General features: G+C 42.1%; 1 protein-coding gene across 10 annotated transcripts; it reads left to right on the forward strand.

Moving 5' to 3' along the window:
- Positions 1-7: 7 nt before the first annotated feature.
- ppil6 (peptidylprolyl isomerase (cyclophilin)-like 6) lies at positions 8-17,716 on the forward strand. Of its 10 annotated transcripts, none has more exons than XM_021600716.3 (8): positions 8-169; positions 627-683; positions 16,079-16,267; positions 16,443-16,505; positions 16,605-16,752; positions 16,962-17,021; positions 17,177-17,312; positions 17,558-17,716. In XM_021600716.3, exons 2-8 carry the CDS (start codon positions 675-677, stop codon positions 17,667-17,669), a joined length of 717 nt encoding a protein of 238 aa, XP_021456391.2. In that variant the 5' UTR covers positions 8-169; positions 627-674; the 3' UTR covers positions 17,670-17,716. The 10 variants fall into 10 exon arrangements, with proteins under 10 accessions (XP_021456391.2, XP_090089165.1, XP_090089166.1 ...); XM_090233039.1 differs by lacking the exons at positions 8-169; positions 627-683 and adding exons at positions 13,658-14,674; positions 15,827-15,922 and having other exon boundaries at positions 17,177-17,337; XM_090233040.1 differs by lacking the exons at positions 8-169; positions 627-683 and adding exons at positions 13,658-14,674; positions 15,827-15,922 and having other exon boundaries at positions 17,177-17,316.
- The last annotated feature ends 330 nt before the right edge of the window (positions 17,717-18,046 follow it).

Below are 18,046 nucleotides of genomic sequence, written 5' to 3' on the forward strand. Positions count from 1 at the left end.
ACAAATCACCTAGCAACCGCCATGTTGGAAGAACAAACTCGGTTTGTTGAAAGTCCTCCAATCGTTGACATGGCTGGCTGCGTTTTGCTACCACCGGAAACTTCAGGAAGACTTCCCATTATTTTTTTGAAGGACCTAGAAAACGGAGGCAGTGGGAGAACCTATTCAAGTAAGTAAATATGTTGAAAGTGATCAAAAATGCTGTATTATCTAACTGTTAGCGTACTACAGAAACTTAGTGTGCAGGCTAACGTAATGTTAGATAGTTAGCTAACTTTACATACTGTATATCTAGCTACGTGAAATAAATATCACAGTAACGTCATATTAGCTAGTTAGCTATATTGATGTATTTACCGTTTCAGACCCAAATATATTGGTAGGTAGGTAGATAGCTAACGGCCATGGAAGAGGGTGAAAGGATTAGCTAGTACTTCCAGCTGTCACAAAGGGGAGAGTAGTCTACTCTGGATAGGGCAGGTAACTTTGGTTGGTAGGGCATTACGAAACTATTCTCCAGTTCCTAGCGAGAAAAACTAAGGACAGCGAGATAAAGGAACTTAATATTCAGGGATGTCTAACTTCATTATAATGCTGCGTCTTTCTTTGTGATGTTCTGTCCTCAGATACAGAGAGCCATCAAATCCTGTCTGCAGATGAACAGGTCCCAATGAATGTTAAGGGTACATACAGTGCATTCAGACCCCTTCCCTTTTGTTAGGTTAGTCTTATTCTAAAATTGTTAAATTATTTTTTTTTTCTCCAATCTACACACAATACCTCATAATGACAGTGAAAACATTTTGGCAAATATACAAAACACAGAAATCCCTTATTTACATAAGTATTTAAACCCTTTGCTATGAGATTTGAAATTGAGCTCAGGTGCATCCCGTTTCCATTGATCATCCATGATGTTTCTACAACTTGGAGTATGTACACCTGTGGTAAATTCAATTGATTTAACATTATTTGGAAAAGCACCAACACCTGTCTATATAAAGGTCTCACAGTTGACAGTGCATGTCAGAGCAAAAACCAAGCCATGAGGTTGAAGGAATTGTCCGTAGAGCTCTGAGACAGGATTGTGTCGAGGCACAGATCTGGGGAAGGGTGGCAAAAAATGTCTGCTGCATTGAAGGTCCCCAAGAACAGTGGCCTCCATCATTCTTAAAAATGGAAGAAGTTTGGAACCACCACTGTTCCTAGGGCTGAGCAATCTGGGAAGAAGGTCAGGGAGGTGACCAAGAACCTGATTGACAGCATTTGAGTTCCTCTGGAGATGATTGTCCTTCTGGAAGGTTCTCCCATCTCTGCTGCACTCCACCAATCAGGCCTTTATGGTAGAGTGGCCAGACTGAAGCCACTCCTCAGTAAAAGGCACATGACAGCACTTGAGGGGATCTGCAGAGAAGAATGCCACGCCTGTATTTGGAATTTCTCCCAATCTTTTAGCGTCAGACACCAAAAAACTCAAGGCTGTAATTGCTGCCAAAGGTGCAACAAACAGTCTGAATACTTTATGTAAATGTGTTCAATGCCTGATACTTTTATCCAAGAAGGTCTGAGTGGCACTTGGAGGTGCTAATGAAGATGGTTTGCCTAAGACTACCACAATTACATTACACATATAGCATACATAGTCAAATTGTAAAGAAAGAAAATAGTTGGGGTATAAGAATACGTTTTATTCAATGGGGCTAGGCAACGCAGAGATGACAACTTTATTTCACCCATACAACAATGTAGCCTGTTATTAAAGTACAATACATTTACAATATATATATTTTTTTACACCTTCCAAATTACATATTAATATGGTGTAAGAGGGCACTTTTTCTATGACGACAAGGTGAAGGTGCTCTACTCAAGTGGCACAACAGAATCGTTTAGATTGATCAAAGCACAGCATATAAACCATATTGTATAATTGAGGGATGTCTCCTTTCATATCTGGAAAATGGTGAAGAAGTAGAAACTGATGCTGCTGCAGCATTGCTCATCTTCAGTGGTAAGCCAGTTGACATGGGTGTCTTGAGAGGTCAGCTGGTAAACCTACAGTAGTACATAAACAAATGAAAAGCCCACCTGATGTTAGAATGGCACCTATACCACCAGGGCTTTAAATTGTTTGGTTGTGTTTAATTCATTCAGGTGTTTTAGTGTGATAAAGATTTAAATCTGTTGGGCTTGAACAACCAATAGTCAATACAGGTTGTGCTATCCCATTGAGGCCTTTGTCCTATGCTGCAATGTCCATATATTTTCCTTCCTCTTATGAATGAAGTTCAACAAATTATCATTGTTTTATCATATGAATGTGATAACCACAAGTTTTGGCAATGTCCTCTGGGCTATATGGACATAATATTGTACTATTTGCATCTCACATGGTCATGACTAGAAGGGATCCAGTTGTCATGGTCATATTTGACATTTCGTAGCAGATTACTATCATTTAGGCAGCAGGTTAGGAAAGGGTTAGCTAAAATGTACATTTGACAAGTTGGCTCCCTTTTAGCCAGGACCCCTTTTTCATAGGCCTAGATTACATGTTTGCATTCAAGACAAGATCGTTTTTATTGATCAGTAGAGTTGGCCTAGGCTACCATCGTATGAAAAATGATTTTGAAAATGTCACCAGGTGACACCAGGTGACACCACCACTGTCACCAAGTGTAGCAGAAACATCTCTGATATAGCCTATATACCTATACGTGCTTATTAAATAGCCTAAATTATTACTATCCAATCTACTCATAACATTAGGAATTGTAGGCTTACATTTGTCTGCAAATATATGATGAGAGGCATGCAATCCTTTGTTAGAATGGTGCATTTTTATGGTGAAAACAGCTTCCCCAAAACTTTACTCTCACGACACATGTTAATTGCTAGACTACAAGCTATCTAGCTAGCTAATTTCAGACTCGATTTACCAGTGATTAAATGATTGTAGCAGACCTGTTACTGACAGCTGTCTGGGTTCAGGTCTTGACAGGCAAAAAGGTTTCTTCTCTTATCTGACAGTTCTTGAGTCTTACCTTGGTGTCACCAATGTTGTTTCATGATTGCGGGGAATCTGTAAACATATTTTTTTCCTGTTGTCTTTCCTGTCTTGTTAGAGAAGCCAAGTACTCCATTTGATGTTATCATGTAGTTTGGGGTAGCCACTCAGTTATTGTTGTCTGAAGAAGTAATGCGGTGGTTTCTAACGTGGCCGCCAGGACGCTTTTTATGTTAACTGCAAGCCCTCTATAGACCAATAAGACAGAGTTCCAAACCTCTCTGCCAATAACAGCGTTTTCAGTTTCTCCTCCCCGCTCAGACCACTCCAGTCCCAGCAAAATTATTGCATGAGAAATTGCTCTTTGCTAAAAAATATTTTTTATTTTCAAACATTTTAATTGAAAACAATCACAGTAAGGTACTTCATTGTTTCCCAGAAATTATTTGATATTGAGATTTAAAAATAAATATAAACATCTGCATTTGACCTTTAAACCATGGAGATCCTATTAAATTAATATAGCTGCAAATTAAGTAGATACTTCTGATGACGTATCATGCCGTCATCCGTCTGTCTGACGAGTTGACACTTGCAGGGCGAGGGAAGAATTAATTAATTTTAAATGGACCGCTCTTGCCCGGAAATGTGTCACTCGTTCATCCCACGGTTGTGTTTTCAGTCATCATGGAACTGTTGTGTGTGCCTTACATGCGCTACAGTCAATTATGATTGCATTTCAAATCAAATTCAAATCAAATTGTATTTGTCACATACAAATCAAATCAAATCAAATTTTATTTGTCACATACACATGGTTAGCAGATGTTAATGCGAGTGTAGCGAAATGCTTGTGCTTCTAGTTCCGACAATGCAGTAATAACCAACAAGTAATCTAACTAACAATTCCAAAACTACTGTCTTGTACACAGTGTAAGGGGATAAAGAATATGTACATAAGGATATATGAATGAGTGATGGTACAGAGCAGCATAGGCAAGATACAGTAGATGGTATCGAGTACAGTATGTACAAATGAGATGAGTATGTAAACAAAGTGGCATAGTTTAAAGTGGCTAGTGATACATGTATTACATAAGGATACAGTCGATGATATAGAGTACAGTATATACGTATGCATATGAGATGAATAATGTAGGGTAAGTAACATTATATAAGGTAGCATTGTTTAAAGTGGCTAGTGATATATTTACATCATTTCCCATCAATTCCCATTATTAAAGTGGCTGGAGTTGAGTCAGTGTCAGTGTGTTGGCAGCATGTTAGCAGATGTTAATGTGAGTATAGCAAAATGCTTGTGCTTCTAGTTCCGACCATGCAGTAATATCTAACAAGTAATCTAAACTAACAATTTCACAACTACTACCACACACAAGTGTAAAGGAATGAATAAGAATATGTACTTAAAAATATATGAATGAGTGATGGCCGAACGGCATAGACAAGATGCAGTAGATGGTATAGACTACAGTATATATATATGAGATGAGTAATGTAGGTTATGTAAACATTATATAAAGTGGCATTGTTTAAAGTGGCTAGTGATACATTTATTACATCAAGATGCAATAGATGGTATAGAGTACAGTATATACATATGAGATGAGTAATGTAGGGTATGTAAACATATAAAGTGGCATTGTTTAAAGTGACTAGTGATACATTTATTTTTCCATTATTAAAGTGGCTAGAGTTGAGTCAGTATGTTGGCAGCAGCCACTCAATGTTAGTGATGGCTGTTTAACAGTCTGATGGCCTTGCAATAGAATCTGTTTTTCAATCTCTCGGTCCCCGCTTTGATGCACCTGTACTGACCTCGCCTTCTGGATGATAGCAGGGTGAACAGGCAGCGGCTTGGGTGGTTGTTGTCCTTGCCTTCCTGTGACATCAGGTGGTGTAGGTGTCCTGGAGGGCAGGTAGTTTGCCCCCGGTGATGCGTTGTGCAGACCTCACTACCCTCTGGTGAGCCTTACAGTTGTGGGCGGAACAGTTGGTGTACCAGGCGGTGATACAGCCCGGCAGGATGCTCTCGATTGTGCATCTGTAAAAGTTAGTGTTTTTGGTGACAAGTCGAATTTCTTCAGCCTCCTGAGGTTGAAGAGGCGCTGCTGCGCCTTCTTCACCACGCTGTCTGTGTGGGTGGACCATTTCAGTTTGTCCATGATGTGTACCCCGTGGAAAATTCCACCCTCTCCCCTACTGTCCCGTCGATGTGGATAGGAGGCTGCTCCCTCTGCTGTTTCCTGAAGTCCACGATCATCTCCTTTGTTTTGTTGACATTGAGTGTGAGGTTATTTGCCTGACACCACTCTCCTTGGAGGGTACTATGGTGTTAAATGCTGAACTGTAGTTGATGAAAAGCATTCTTACATAGGTATTCCTCTTGTCCAGGTGGGTTAGGGCAATGTGCAGTGGGATTGCGACATCTGTGGACCTATTGGGGCGGTAAGCAAATTGGAGTGGGTCTAGGGTGTCATGTAGGGTGGAAGTGATAAGGTCCTTGACTAGTCTCTCGAAGCACTTCATGATGACGGAAGTGAGTGCTACGGGGCGGTAGTCATTTAGCTCAGTTACCTTAGCTTTCTTGGGAACAGGAACAATGGTTGGCCCTCTTGAAGCATGTGGGAACAGCCTACTCAGATAAGGATTAATTTAATATGTCCGTAAACACACCAGCCAGCTGGTCTGCTCATGCTTTGAGGATGCGGCTGGGAATGCCGTCTAGGCCTGCAGCCTTGCGAGGGTTAACACGTTTAAATGTTTTACTCATGTTGGCTGCAGTGAAGGAGAGCCCGCAGGTTTCCGTAGTGGGCCGAGTCAGTGGCACTGTCTTGTCCTCAAAGCGAGCAAAGAAGTTGTTTAGTTTGTCTGGGAGCAAGACCTCGTGGTCCGCGATGGGGCTGGTTTTTCTTTTGTAGTCTGTGATTGACTGTAGACTCTGCCACATACCTCTCGTGTCTGAGCCGTTGAATTGCGACTACTTTGTCTCTATACTGACGCTTAGCTTGTTTGATTGCCTTGCGGAGGGAATAGCTACACTGTTTGTATTCGGTCATGTTTCCAGTCATGTTTCATATCTTGGCTAAAAGACAACGTATCCTCAGACATCGAATGTTAGCCATCCTACTATTTCAGGTAAATCGAAAATTACAATGTATAAGTGTGATGTTCGCAAGTTAACGTTTCCAAAAGCTAACCAAATAAAAACATAATTACTTTTATAATACGTGTTTGAGCTGTCATGTGCATTAGCACTGTAGCACAATTTCAAACTTATTTACATTCGTTTTTACTTACACTTGTATGTTGACTTCTCCATATTAATTTTGGCTTTACATTTTGGCTTACTTTTCTTAGCGGATGTACAATTATCGCAAATTGAATTATGGGGCATTTCAGGCTCCAAAGTTAACATAATTGTACACTCGCAAACTCTTAAAAACGAGGTCTGAGGGGCTTACATTACAAACTTCCCCTGCTTGGCTAATCATTTGGACTGACGACAAATATGGCCGCAGGGATTCCCCCAAGGGCATAGGACTGAGGGTTTAGGGCCGAGGGCTGTCTACATTGAGTTTGAAATGCAGCCTATGTCATAAACCCTCAAAGTTCCAGAATGGAATAAATGGCAGCCATGTTGGACGTATTGGACAGGGATAAATCCAAACCAGTCTAATTGGAATGAATGGCAGTAGAGCCATAATCTTGATTTTACTTATGCCGGGGGAAAAAGGCATGTCATATTAGAAATTGTGTAATAGAAATATTGTAATAGAATTATAAAACGGTTTATGGTTTTATACCAATTTTCTGTATAAATGGCCTCTAAAATATGTAAACAGCTGACCTTTATTCCATAAGAAGGTTCATGTCCATTCTCGTACAGTGGGGCAAAAAAGTATTTAGTCAGCCACCAATTGTGCAAGTTCTCCCACTTAAAAATATGAGAGGCCTGTAATTTTCATCATAGGTACACTTCAACTATGACAGACAAAATGAGGGGAAAAAATTCAGAAAATCACATTGTAGGATTTTTTATGAATTTATTTGCAAATTATGGTGGAAAATAAGTATTTGGTCACCTCCAGTACAAGATCAATGTGGAGCTATACGTTCCAAGATGGCATAGCAGTTCACACGTCTTTTGTTCTCGTCTTGTCCTGTCCTATATATATATATATATATATATATATATATATTTACAACTTTCTTCGCATACATTTTTTATATATATTTTTTATTTTCCATAAACTCATCTTCAAAACACTCTCCTGCAACCCGCCTCACCAATTAAATTTTTTTTAAGCCAGAAGCTAGCCCAGATGCTAATCCAGAAGCTAACCAGAAGCTAATCAGAAGCTAGTTAGCTTCTTTGCTGGCTAATCGTTAGTATTCAGCTAACCACGGTTTGTGGTCATCAGCTATCCTTTAGCTCGAAAATCCATCGGCAGTTTTGTACGGCGCGGCTCGGACCGGAACATACCGGACCTATTTTTCTCTCCATGTCCCCGGATTTCAACCGCTAACTCTGGACATTTATACCTGGATCTTGCAGCTAGCTAGCTGCTATCCGTGTGACTATCGGCTTATGTCGATTCCGGAGCAAACATCAATTATTCCGGAGCTAGCCAGCTGAAGAGTTCCATCAGTCACTCCTGGGCTACAATCACCTATCCGGACCCGTTTTACTGCCAACGCGGAGCCCCACCGGGCCTTCACAACTGGACTACCGACGTTATCTACCCGAGAGAGTTATCCGGCTGGCTCCTCCGTCGCGACGTTACCTGAACGCCCATCTGCGGTCCGCTAATCGTTAGCTGTCTTATCGACTGCTATCTGAATAGACCTATCGGACAATTTATTTATTTTTTATTTAATTGTATTTTTTCTTGGGCCGCTATAACTATATCTATTGGGGTTTTCTTTGCGAATTGGATTGATCCCCCCCTACCACACGGAACCCCACTAATCCTACCGACGGAAACGCACGAGGTGGCTAAAAACAGACCTCCATCCTATGCTAGCTTGCTACCGATGGCCCGGCTAGCTGTCTGAATCGCCATGACCCTAACCAACCTCACTACTCACTGGACCCTTTTGATCACTCGACTAAACATGCCTCTCCTTAATGTCAATATGCCTTGTCCATTGCTGTTCTGGTTAGTGTTTATTGGCTTATTTCACGGTAGAGCCTCTAGTCCTGATCACTATACCTTATCCAACCTATTAGTTCCACCACCCACACATGCGATGACATCTCCTGGTTTCAATGATGTTTCTAGAGACAATATCTCTCTCATCATCACTCAATACCTAGGTTTACCTCCACTGTATTCACATCCTACCATACCTTTGTCTGTACATTATAACTTGAAGCTATTTTATCGCCCCCAGAAACCTCCTTTTACTCTCTGTTCCAGACGTTCTAGACGACCAATTCTTATTGCTTTTAGCCGTACCCTTATCCTACTCCTCCTCTGTTCCTCTGGCGATGTAGAGGTGAATCCAGGCCCTGCAGTGCCTAGCTCCATTCCTATTCCCCAGGCGCTCTCTTTTGATAACTTCTGTAACCGTAATAGCCTTGGTTTCATGCATGTTAACATTAGAAGCCTCCTCCCTAAGTTTGTTTTATTCACTGCTTTAGCACATTTTGCCAACCCGGATGTTCTAGCTGTGTCTGAATCCTGGCTTAGGAAGACCACCAAAAATTCTGAAATTTTCATCCCAAACTACAACATTTTCAGACAAGATAGAACTGCCAAAGGGGGTGGTGTTGCAATCTACTGCAAAGATAGCCTGCAGAGTTCTGTCCTACTATCCAGGTCTGTACCCAAACAATTTGAACTTCTACTTTTAAAAATCCATCTCTCTAAAAACAAGTCTCTCACTGTTGCCGCCTGCTATAGACCACCCTCTGCCCCCAGCTGTGCTCTGGACACCATATGTGAACTGATTGCCCCCCATCTATCTTCAGAGCTCGTGCTGCTAGGCGACCTAAACTGGAACATGCTTAACACCCCAGCCATCCTACAATCTAAGCTTGATGCCCTCAATCTCACACAAATTATCAATGAACCTACCAGGTACCTCCCCAAAGCCTTAAACACGGGCACCCTCATAGATATCATCCTAAACAACTTGCCCTCTAAATACACCTCTGCTGTCTTCAACCAAGATCTCAGCGATCACTGCCTCATTGCCTGCATCCGTAATGGGTCAGCGGTCAAACGACCTCCACTCATCACTGTCAAAAGCTCCCTGAAACACTTCAGCGAGCAGACCTTTCTAATCGACCTGGCCGGGGTATCCTGGAAGGATATTGATCTCATCCCGTCAGTAGAGGATGCCTGTTTTTTTTATTTTTTAAATGCCTTCCTAACCATCTTGAATAAGCATGCCCCATTCAATAAATTTAGAACCAGGAACAGATATAGCCCTTGGTTCTCCCCAGACATGACTGCCCTTAACCAACACAAAAACATCCTATGGCGTTTTGCATTAGCATCGAACAGCCCCCGTGATATGCAGCTGTTCAGGGAAGCTAGAAACCATTATACACAGGCAGTTAGAAAAGCCAAGGCTAGCTTTTTCAAGCAGAAATTTGCTTCCTGCAACACTAACTCAAAAAAGTTTTCAATAATTTCAATAAGCATTTTTCTACGGCTGACCATGCTTTCCACCTGGCTACTCCTACCCCGGTCAACAGCACTGCACCCCCCCCCCCCCCCACAGCAACTCGCCCAAGCCTTCCCCATTTCTCCTTCTCCCAAATCCAGTCAGCTGATGTTCTGAAAGAGCTGCAAAATCTGGACCCCTACAAATCAGCCGGGCTAGACAATCTGGACCCCTTCTTTCTAAAATTATCTGCCGAAATTGTTGCCACCCCTTTTACTAGCCTGTTCAACCTCTCTTTCGTGTCATCTGAGATTCCCAAAGATTGGAAAGCAGCTGCGGTCATCCTCCTCTTCAAAGGGGGGGACACTCTTGACCCAAACTGCTACAGACCTATATCTATCCTACCCTGCCTTTCTAAGGTCTTCGAAAGCCAAGTCAACAAACAGATTACCGACCATTTCGAATCTCACAATACCTTCTCTGCTATGCAATCTGGCTTCAGAGCTGGTCATGGGTGCACCTCAGCCTCGCTCAAGGTCCTAAATGATATCTTAACCGCCATCGATAAGAAACATTACTGTGCAGCCGTATTCATTGATCTGGCCAAGGCTTTCGACTCTGTCAATCACCACATCCTCATCGGCAGACTCGACAGCCTTGGTTTCTCAAATGATTGCCTCGCCTGGTTCACCAGCTACTTCTCTGATAGAGTTCAGTGTGTCAAATCGGAGGGTCTGCTGTCCGGAACTCTGGCAGTCTCTATGGGGGTGCCACAGGGTTCAATTCTTGGACCGACTCTCTTCTCTGTATACATCAATGATGTCGCTCTTGCTGCTGGTGAGTCTCTGATCCACCTCTACGCAGACGACACCATTCTGTATACTTCTGTCCCTTCTTTGGACACTGTGTTAACAACCCTCCAGGCACGCTTCAATGCCATACAACTCTCCTTCCGTGGCCTCCAATTGCTCTTAAATACAGGTAAAACGACATTCAACCGATCGCTGCCTGCACCTGCCCGCCTGTCCAACATCACTACTCTGGACGGCTCTGACTCGGACAACTACAAATACCTAGGTGTCTGGTTAGACTGTAAACTCTCCTTCCAGACCCACATCAAACATCTCCAATCCAAAGTTAAATCTAGAATTGGCTTCCTATTTCGCAACAAAGCATCCTTCACTCATGCTGCCAAACACACCCTTGTAAAACTGACCATCCTACCAATCCTCGACTTCGACCATGTCATTTACAAAATAGCCTCCAATACCCTACTCAACAAATTGGATGCAGTCTATCACAGTGCAATCCGTTTTGTCACCAAAGCCCCATATACTACCCACCATTGCGACCTGTACACTCTCGTTGGCTGGCCCTCGCTTCATACTCGTCGCCAAACCCACTGGCTCCATGTCATCTACAAGACCCTGCTAGGTAAAGTCCCCCCTTATCTCAGCTCGCTGGTCACCATAGCATCACCCACCTGTAGCACGCGCTCCAGAATGTATATCTCTCTGTTCACCCCCAAAACCAATTATTTCTTTGGCCGCCTCTCCTTCCAGTTCTCTGCTGCCAATGACTGGAACGAACTACAAAAATCTCTGAAACTGGAAACACTTATCTCCCTCACTAGCTTTAAGCACCAACTGTCAGAGCAGCTCACAGATTACTGCACCTGTACATAGCCCTCCTATAATTTAGCCCAAACAACTACCTCTTTCCCTACTGTATTTATTTTATTTATTTATTTATTTTGCTCCTTTGCACCCCATTATTTTTATTTCTACTTTGCACATTCTTCCACTGCAAATCTACCATTCCAGTGTTTTACTTGCTATATTGTATTTACTTTACCACCATGGCCTTTTTTTGCCTTTACCTCCCTTATCTCACCTCATTTGCTCACATCGTATATAGACTTGTTTATACTGTATGTTTGTTTTACTCCATGTGTAACTCTGTGTCGTTGTATGTGTCGAACTGCTTTGCTTTATCTTGGCCAGGTCGCAATTGTAAATGAGAACTTGTTCTCAGTTTGCCTACCTGGTTAAATAAAGTGAAATAAAAAATAAAAAAAATAAACAAACAAGCAAGATTTCTGGCTCTCACAGACCTGTAACTTCTTCTTTAAGAGGCTCCTCTGTCCTCCACTCGTTACCTGTATTAATGGCACCTGTTTGAACTTGTTATCAGTATAAAAGACACCTGTCCACAACCTCAAACAGTCACACTTCAAACTCCACTATGGCCAAGACCAAAGAGCTGTCAAAGGACACCAGAAACAAAATTGTAGTCCTGCACCTGGCTGGGAAGACTGAATCTGCAATAGGTAAGCAGCTTGGTTTGAAGAAATCAACTGTGGGAGCAATTATTAGGAAATGGAAGACATACAAGACCACTGATCATCTCCCTCGATCTGGGGCTCCACGCAAGATCTCACCCCGTGGGGTCAAAATGATCACAAGAACGGTGAGCAAAAATCCCAGAACCACACAGGGGGACCTAGTGAATGACCTGCAGAGAGCTAGGACCAAAATAACAAAGCCTACCATCAGTAACACACCACGCCGCCAGGGACTTAAATCCTACAGTGCCAGACGTGTCCCCCTACTTAAGCCAGTACATATCCAGGCCCGTCTGAAGTTTACTAGAGAGCATTTGGATGATCCAGAAGAAGATTGGGAGAATGTCATATGGTCAGATGAAACCAAAATATAACTTTTTGGTAAAAACTCAACTCGTCGTGTTTGGAGGACAAAGAATGCTGAGTTGCATCCAAAGAACACCATACCTACTGTGAAGCATGGGGGTGGAAACATCATGCTTTGGGGCTGTTTTCCTGCAAAGGGACCAGGACGACTGATCCGTGTAAAGGAAAGAATGAATGGGGCCATGTATCGTGATATTTTGAGTGAAAACCTCCTTCCATCAGCAAGGGCATTGAAGATGAAACGTGGCTGGGTTTTTCAGAATGACAATGATCCCAAACACACCGCCCGGGCAACGAAGGAGTGGCTTCGTAAGAAGCATTTCAAGGTCCTGAAGTGGCCTAGCCAGTCTCCAGATCTCCAGATCTCAACTCAATAGAAAATCTTTGGAGGGAGTTGAAAGTCCGTGTTGCCCAGCAACAGCCCCAAAACATCACTGCGCTAGAGGAGATCTGCATGGAGGAATGGGCCAAAATACCAGCAACAGTGTGTGAAAACCTTGTTTAGACTTACAGAAAACATTTGACCTCTGTCATTGCCTACAAAGGGTATATAACAAAGTATTGAGAAACTTTTGTTATTGACCAAATACTTATTTTCCACCATAATTTGCAAATAAATTCATAAAAAATCCTACAATGTGATTTTCTGGATTTTTTTTCATTTTGTCTGTCATAGTTGAAGTGTACCTATGATGAAAATTACAGGCCTCTCTCATATTTTTAAGTGGGAGAACTTGCACAATTGGTGGCTGACTAAATACTTTTTTGCCACACTGTATTCTAATTCTACGTAATTTATTCATTTTTATGAGAACCTGTAGTCTGGGTACCTGTCTGTTTACCTAGCATTCCACTCATTGCCACTCACTCCTTGTCGTACTAAATAGACTGTCCTTTCTGCCGTCTTCAAATATGAACATTCAATCACAGTTTTTTTTCTTCCACAGATCATGCACCTGTTTTTTGTTTGGTTTTATCGGGATAGTGGACAGTCTCACAAAAGCAATGTTGTGTATAAACCCTGGATGACTGGCAGGGGGCACTGTATTGAAGCCTCCACGCAGCCACCTTGGCACTCAATTGTAAAAAAATATTTAGGACTCTATAGAAATGCATTTATTAATGTCTTAGTTTGACACATTTATTCAATTTGTCACCTTAATGCATACTTTAAAATTACATTGAGCTAAACATTTCAAATTTAGACAGCAGTAATGTTACTGTCCCCACTACAACAAAATATATATACTGTCACGAACCGGCTCAAAGCCCGTAACAAAAGGGAGACAACGTCGAGATAAGGAGTAACAAAATATATATTTATTAAATAAGTAACTAAGTACAATATACAATGGTGTGTGTGTGTAATCAGTAGTGTAAGTGAGTGTTTTGCATGCATGAATGTGATAATGCAGGGTGTTGAAAGGTGCCAAAGCAAACAACCAAAAACCACCAAGAGACACAACAAAATCTGTAAAGGTGTCTGCATGGAGAGAGTCTCTTCCATGAATGTGGAAGAGGTCTATTTATCCTGGGACACACCGGGCCCAGGTGTTTCCCATGTAGCTGACGACCCTCCCAACTCCGCCCACCGGCATCCTAATAAGGAAACAAGAACAAAGAGAGAATACGGCAGACAGAGTGGGAGGGTCGTCACAATACTTACTGTAAATACATGTAATTTTGTCATTCAATTCCATTCATTCCTATGGAGGACTGCTGCTGCTAGGAAGTGCCAATATGGGTGACCGGTGGCCTCTCAACGGCCAATCATTAGTATCAGCAATCCAGGGTCGAAGCAAGTCGGAAGTTTACATACACTTAGGTTGGAGTCATTAAAACTCGTTTTTCAACCACTCCACAAATTTCTTGTTAACAAACTATAGTTTTGGCAAGTCGGTTAGGACATCTACTTTGTGCATGACACAAGTCATTTTTACAACAATTGTTTACAGACAGATTATTTCCGTTTATAATTCACTGTATCACAATTCCAGTGGGTCAGAAGTTTACATACGGTAAGTTTTAAAAAATAAATACAAATTGTTTGAATTTTTACCCCTTTTTCTCCCCAATTTCGTGGTATCCAATCCAAGCTACTATCTTGTCTAATCGCTACAACTCCCGTACAGGCTCGGGAGGACGAAGGCTGAATGTCATGCGTCCTCCGATACACAACCCAACCAGCCGCACTGCTTCTTAACACAGCGCGCATCCAACCCGGAAGCCAGCCGCACCAATGTGTTGGAGGCTACACCGTGCACCTGGCAACCTTGGTTAGCGCGCACTGCGCCCGGCCCGCCACAGGAGTCGTATTTACAGTATGTATTTACAGTAACATTACCAAAAACGAAACGTCTGTTTCAGTCCCTGTGTTGACATAAAACATGATTTGGTCTGCTCAGTCAGTTAGTGCTCATGCTGGATAGCCTTAGCTAGCTAACCAGGTTGGTTTGCCAGAATGTCTACACTTAAACTTTACTTTGAAGCTGAAAGTTACCTCGGCAATGCTCTTAGCAATTTGAAAATTAGCTGCCCAGTCATGTGAAATCCATCGATTAGGACCTAATGAATTTATTTCAATTGACTGATTTCCTTATATGAACTGTAACTCAATAAAGTCGTTAATTGTTGCATGTTGCGTTTATGTGTGTTCAGTATAAATATATACTGCAATTCCAACCACAAAACGTCTTAGCTTTGATTTTGTTTTTGACGTTGTTAAAATTCTAATTATATTTTCGAGACTCCGCGTGTTGTCATGGAATTATGCTATGTTTAACAACCAATCAGCAACTCCGTCACAAGGCCAGTACAAGAAGTGAAGTGGAATGCTTTGCCGCGTTAAAAAAAACTGGGAAATCTCCGACATCTGACTTCAGTGCGTTCAAGACAGCTGGGAACTCGAAGAAAAAAAAGATTTCCGACTGGGAATAATCTTTGAACGGTCATCCAACTCACAATTCCAAGTCTGAAACTCGGGCATATTTCTAAAGCGCTGGCTTTCCGACCTGAAGATCAGACGTCATGATTTGGCCTCGTTTTTTCTCGAGATCCCAGTTGTCTTGAAAGCACCATTGGCAAAACAGACTACCACAGTTACTAAACCGGTCCCCACGCTAGACAAGATGCGGTACTGTCAACAAAATGCGACGAAAACGTCATTTTAGCTCGTGACTGCAATGTTACCATGGATACGTATTGTTTACAAACACCTCTGGGCTGTCAAATTATATTGCAGCCCAATGGAAATAGCCAATCATGACTTCTGAAGTTTACCTGGAAATCGTGGGTTTGATGAAAGAACACAATTTTCAAATTGCTAAGAGCATTGCCGAGGTAACGTTCAGCTTCAAAGTACAGTTTAAGTATAGACATTCTGGCAAACCAACCTGGTTAGCTAGCTAGCTAAGGCTATCCGGCATGAGCACTAACTGACTGAGCAGACCAAATCATATTTTATGTCAACACAGGGACTGAAACAGAAGTTTCCCACCTCGTTTTTGGATCCAACAATTCGTCCATTACTCGAATGTGACTGGCATGTGTATCTAACCAATAAGAAAAGGGTGGGTATACTTTGAGTATTTGAATAATAGACTCAAATGGAGAATAATGCTTAGCTAAGTAGTGTGATGTATGGCTTGAGCTGTGGTGTGCATTAGTCAACATTTGTATTATGAATTGTTGAGTTAAACTGCATCCTTTAACATTTTCAAACCAAGGAGCTGAAAGGGGAGGTGTGGCAGTTCTCCAGCAACCTAATGTGTTTCGTGAATGGTTGTCTCCTTGGCAACGAGAAGGACCTGACCAGCTGGGCTGAGAAGCAGTGGGAGTTTACACTTATCCGTCCACATGCACTATACCTGGCCCTCGCTGACGACTACTACTCTAAACACCTCCACAGCACTGGGGCAAGTCTAGTCTACACACTGTACTTGCATAGGATTAGGATAGAGTGACACAATAGACCATGAAACACACAAAGACAGACAGTGCAGTTACTACAGCAAGCCCCATGGCCCTAAAATACTTTATAACAGTGACATCATACCTACAACATGACATCCTCTCTCGCTTCCCCCACAGCACACGTTTGTTTACATGGACATTTCGATCCGAGGGGACTCGGTTGGGAGATTACTGTTTGAGGTGAGGCTGTCATTTGTAACCATTGATCTGACTGGACCTGAATGGGTAAAGAAGTTGGTCCAGAGTTGTATTGACAGCGTAGGTCTTCTGTCTCCCCAGCTGTTTACAGAGCTGTGTCCGAAGACGTGTAAAAACTTCCAGGCTCTGTGTACAGGGGAGGCAGGCCTGTCACAGAGTGACTTAATCCTGTCCTACAAGGGTTCTGTGTTCCATCGTGTGGTGCCCAACGGCTGGATACAGGGGGGAGGTACGGTCTACCAGGTCCTCTATCTGAAAGTCACCCCTATAGGCCTACATTGATAAGAAAGGACATACAGGACTGTATTTGACTTGCCATTGATTCCATACTGTATCTGTTTGCTGTCATATTGGTAAGTTTTAATTGAGTCATCATACGTCAATATTTACTTTGTCAGTACACACACCACTTGATGATGTCATATTTCCCTATTGCAGATATTTCTGCACCAGGCAAAGGCAACGGAGGGGAGTCAATCTACGGGCCAACTTTTGAAGGTACAGACGCAGGCCTAACATCAAGTTACTACTCTACAATATTAATACACATGCCTAGGGAAATGTATTCGGGTAAGTAAGTATAGGGAGATGTATTAGGATGTATGTCTATTTACTGTCTCCACACTAACATGTGACTGTGGGATCTCTGCTAGATGAGAGCTTTGCAGTCTCCCACAGTAGGAGGGGCATCCTGGGAATGGCCAACCAGGGTCCTCATAGCAACAGCTCTCAGTTCTACATCACCCTGCAGCCCGCCCTTTGGATGGACAGACAATATGTGGCATTCGGGTGTGTACGTCTCTAATAATGTGTGGTATGTAGTTGAATGAAGTGTATGTTTGTGTACTGCTATAGTGTAGTGTTTGTGTACTGCTTGTGTCTCGGTTTTGTGTTCTAAAACCTTTAGGCTCGCACAATCTTTTGGATGTCAACGTTTAACTACCTCTGTGGCGTCAGGACTGTTCTGGGATATACTGTATGTCTGTATTTTGTACCTGGTATTCAGCTGTTTTCATATTCTCTTTGTTTTTTAGTCAAGTGGTTGAAGGCACAGAGGTTCTGAGGAGACTTGAGGAAGTCCCAACCTACAATGAAAGACCCAAACAAGACTGTAAAGTAGCAGACTGTGGAGTGTTTGAACCCTGACATAACCTTAACTGCATATTTTTATTAAAACCCAGTTTGACAACTGGTCCAGCTCTATTTTATTCTTGGTATATTCAGTTAAGCTCAGTAAATTAAAGCTTTAGTCACTGGGGAATTGGATTTGTAATAAATATATACAGTACCATTCAAAAGTTGACACCTACTCATTCAAGGATTTTTCTTTATTTGTACTATTTCCTACATTGTAGAATAATAGTTTAGACAAACTATGAAATAACACATATGTAATCATCTAGTAACCAAAAAAAGTGTTAAACAAATCAAAATATATTTTATATTTGAGATTCTTCAAAGTAGCCACCCTTTGCCTTTGACAGCTTTGCACACTCTTGGCATTCTCTCAACCAGCTTCACCT

This window comes from Oncorhynchus mykiss, chromosome 4, assembly GCF_057628025.1.
Source record: "Oncorhynchus mykiss isolate SJ-2025 chromosome 4, ASM5762802v1, whole genome shotgun sequence".
Taxonomy (NCBI): Eukaryota; Metazoa; Chordata; class Actinopteri; order Salmoniformes; family Salmonidae; genus Oncorhynchus; species Oncorhynchus mykiss.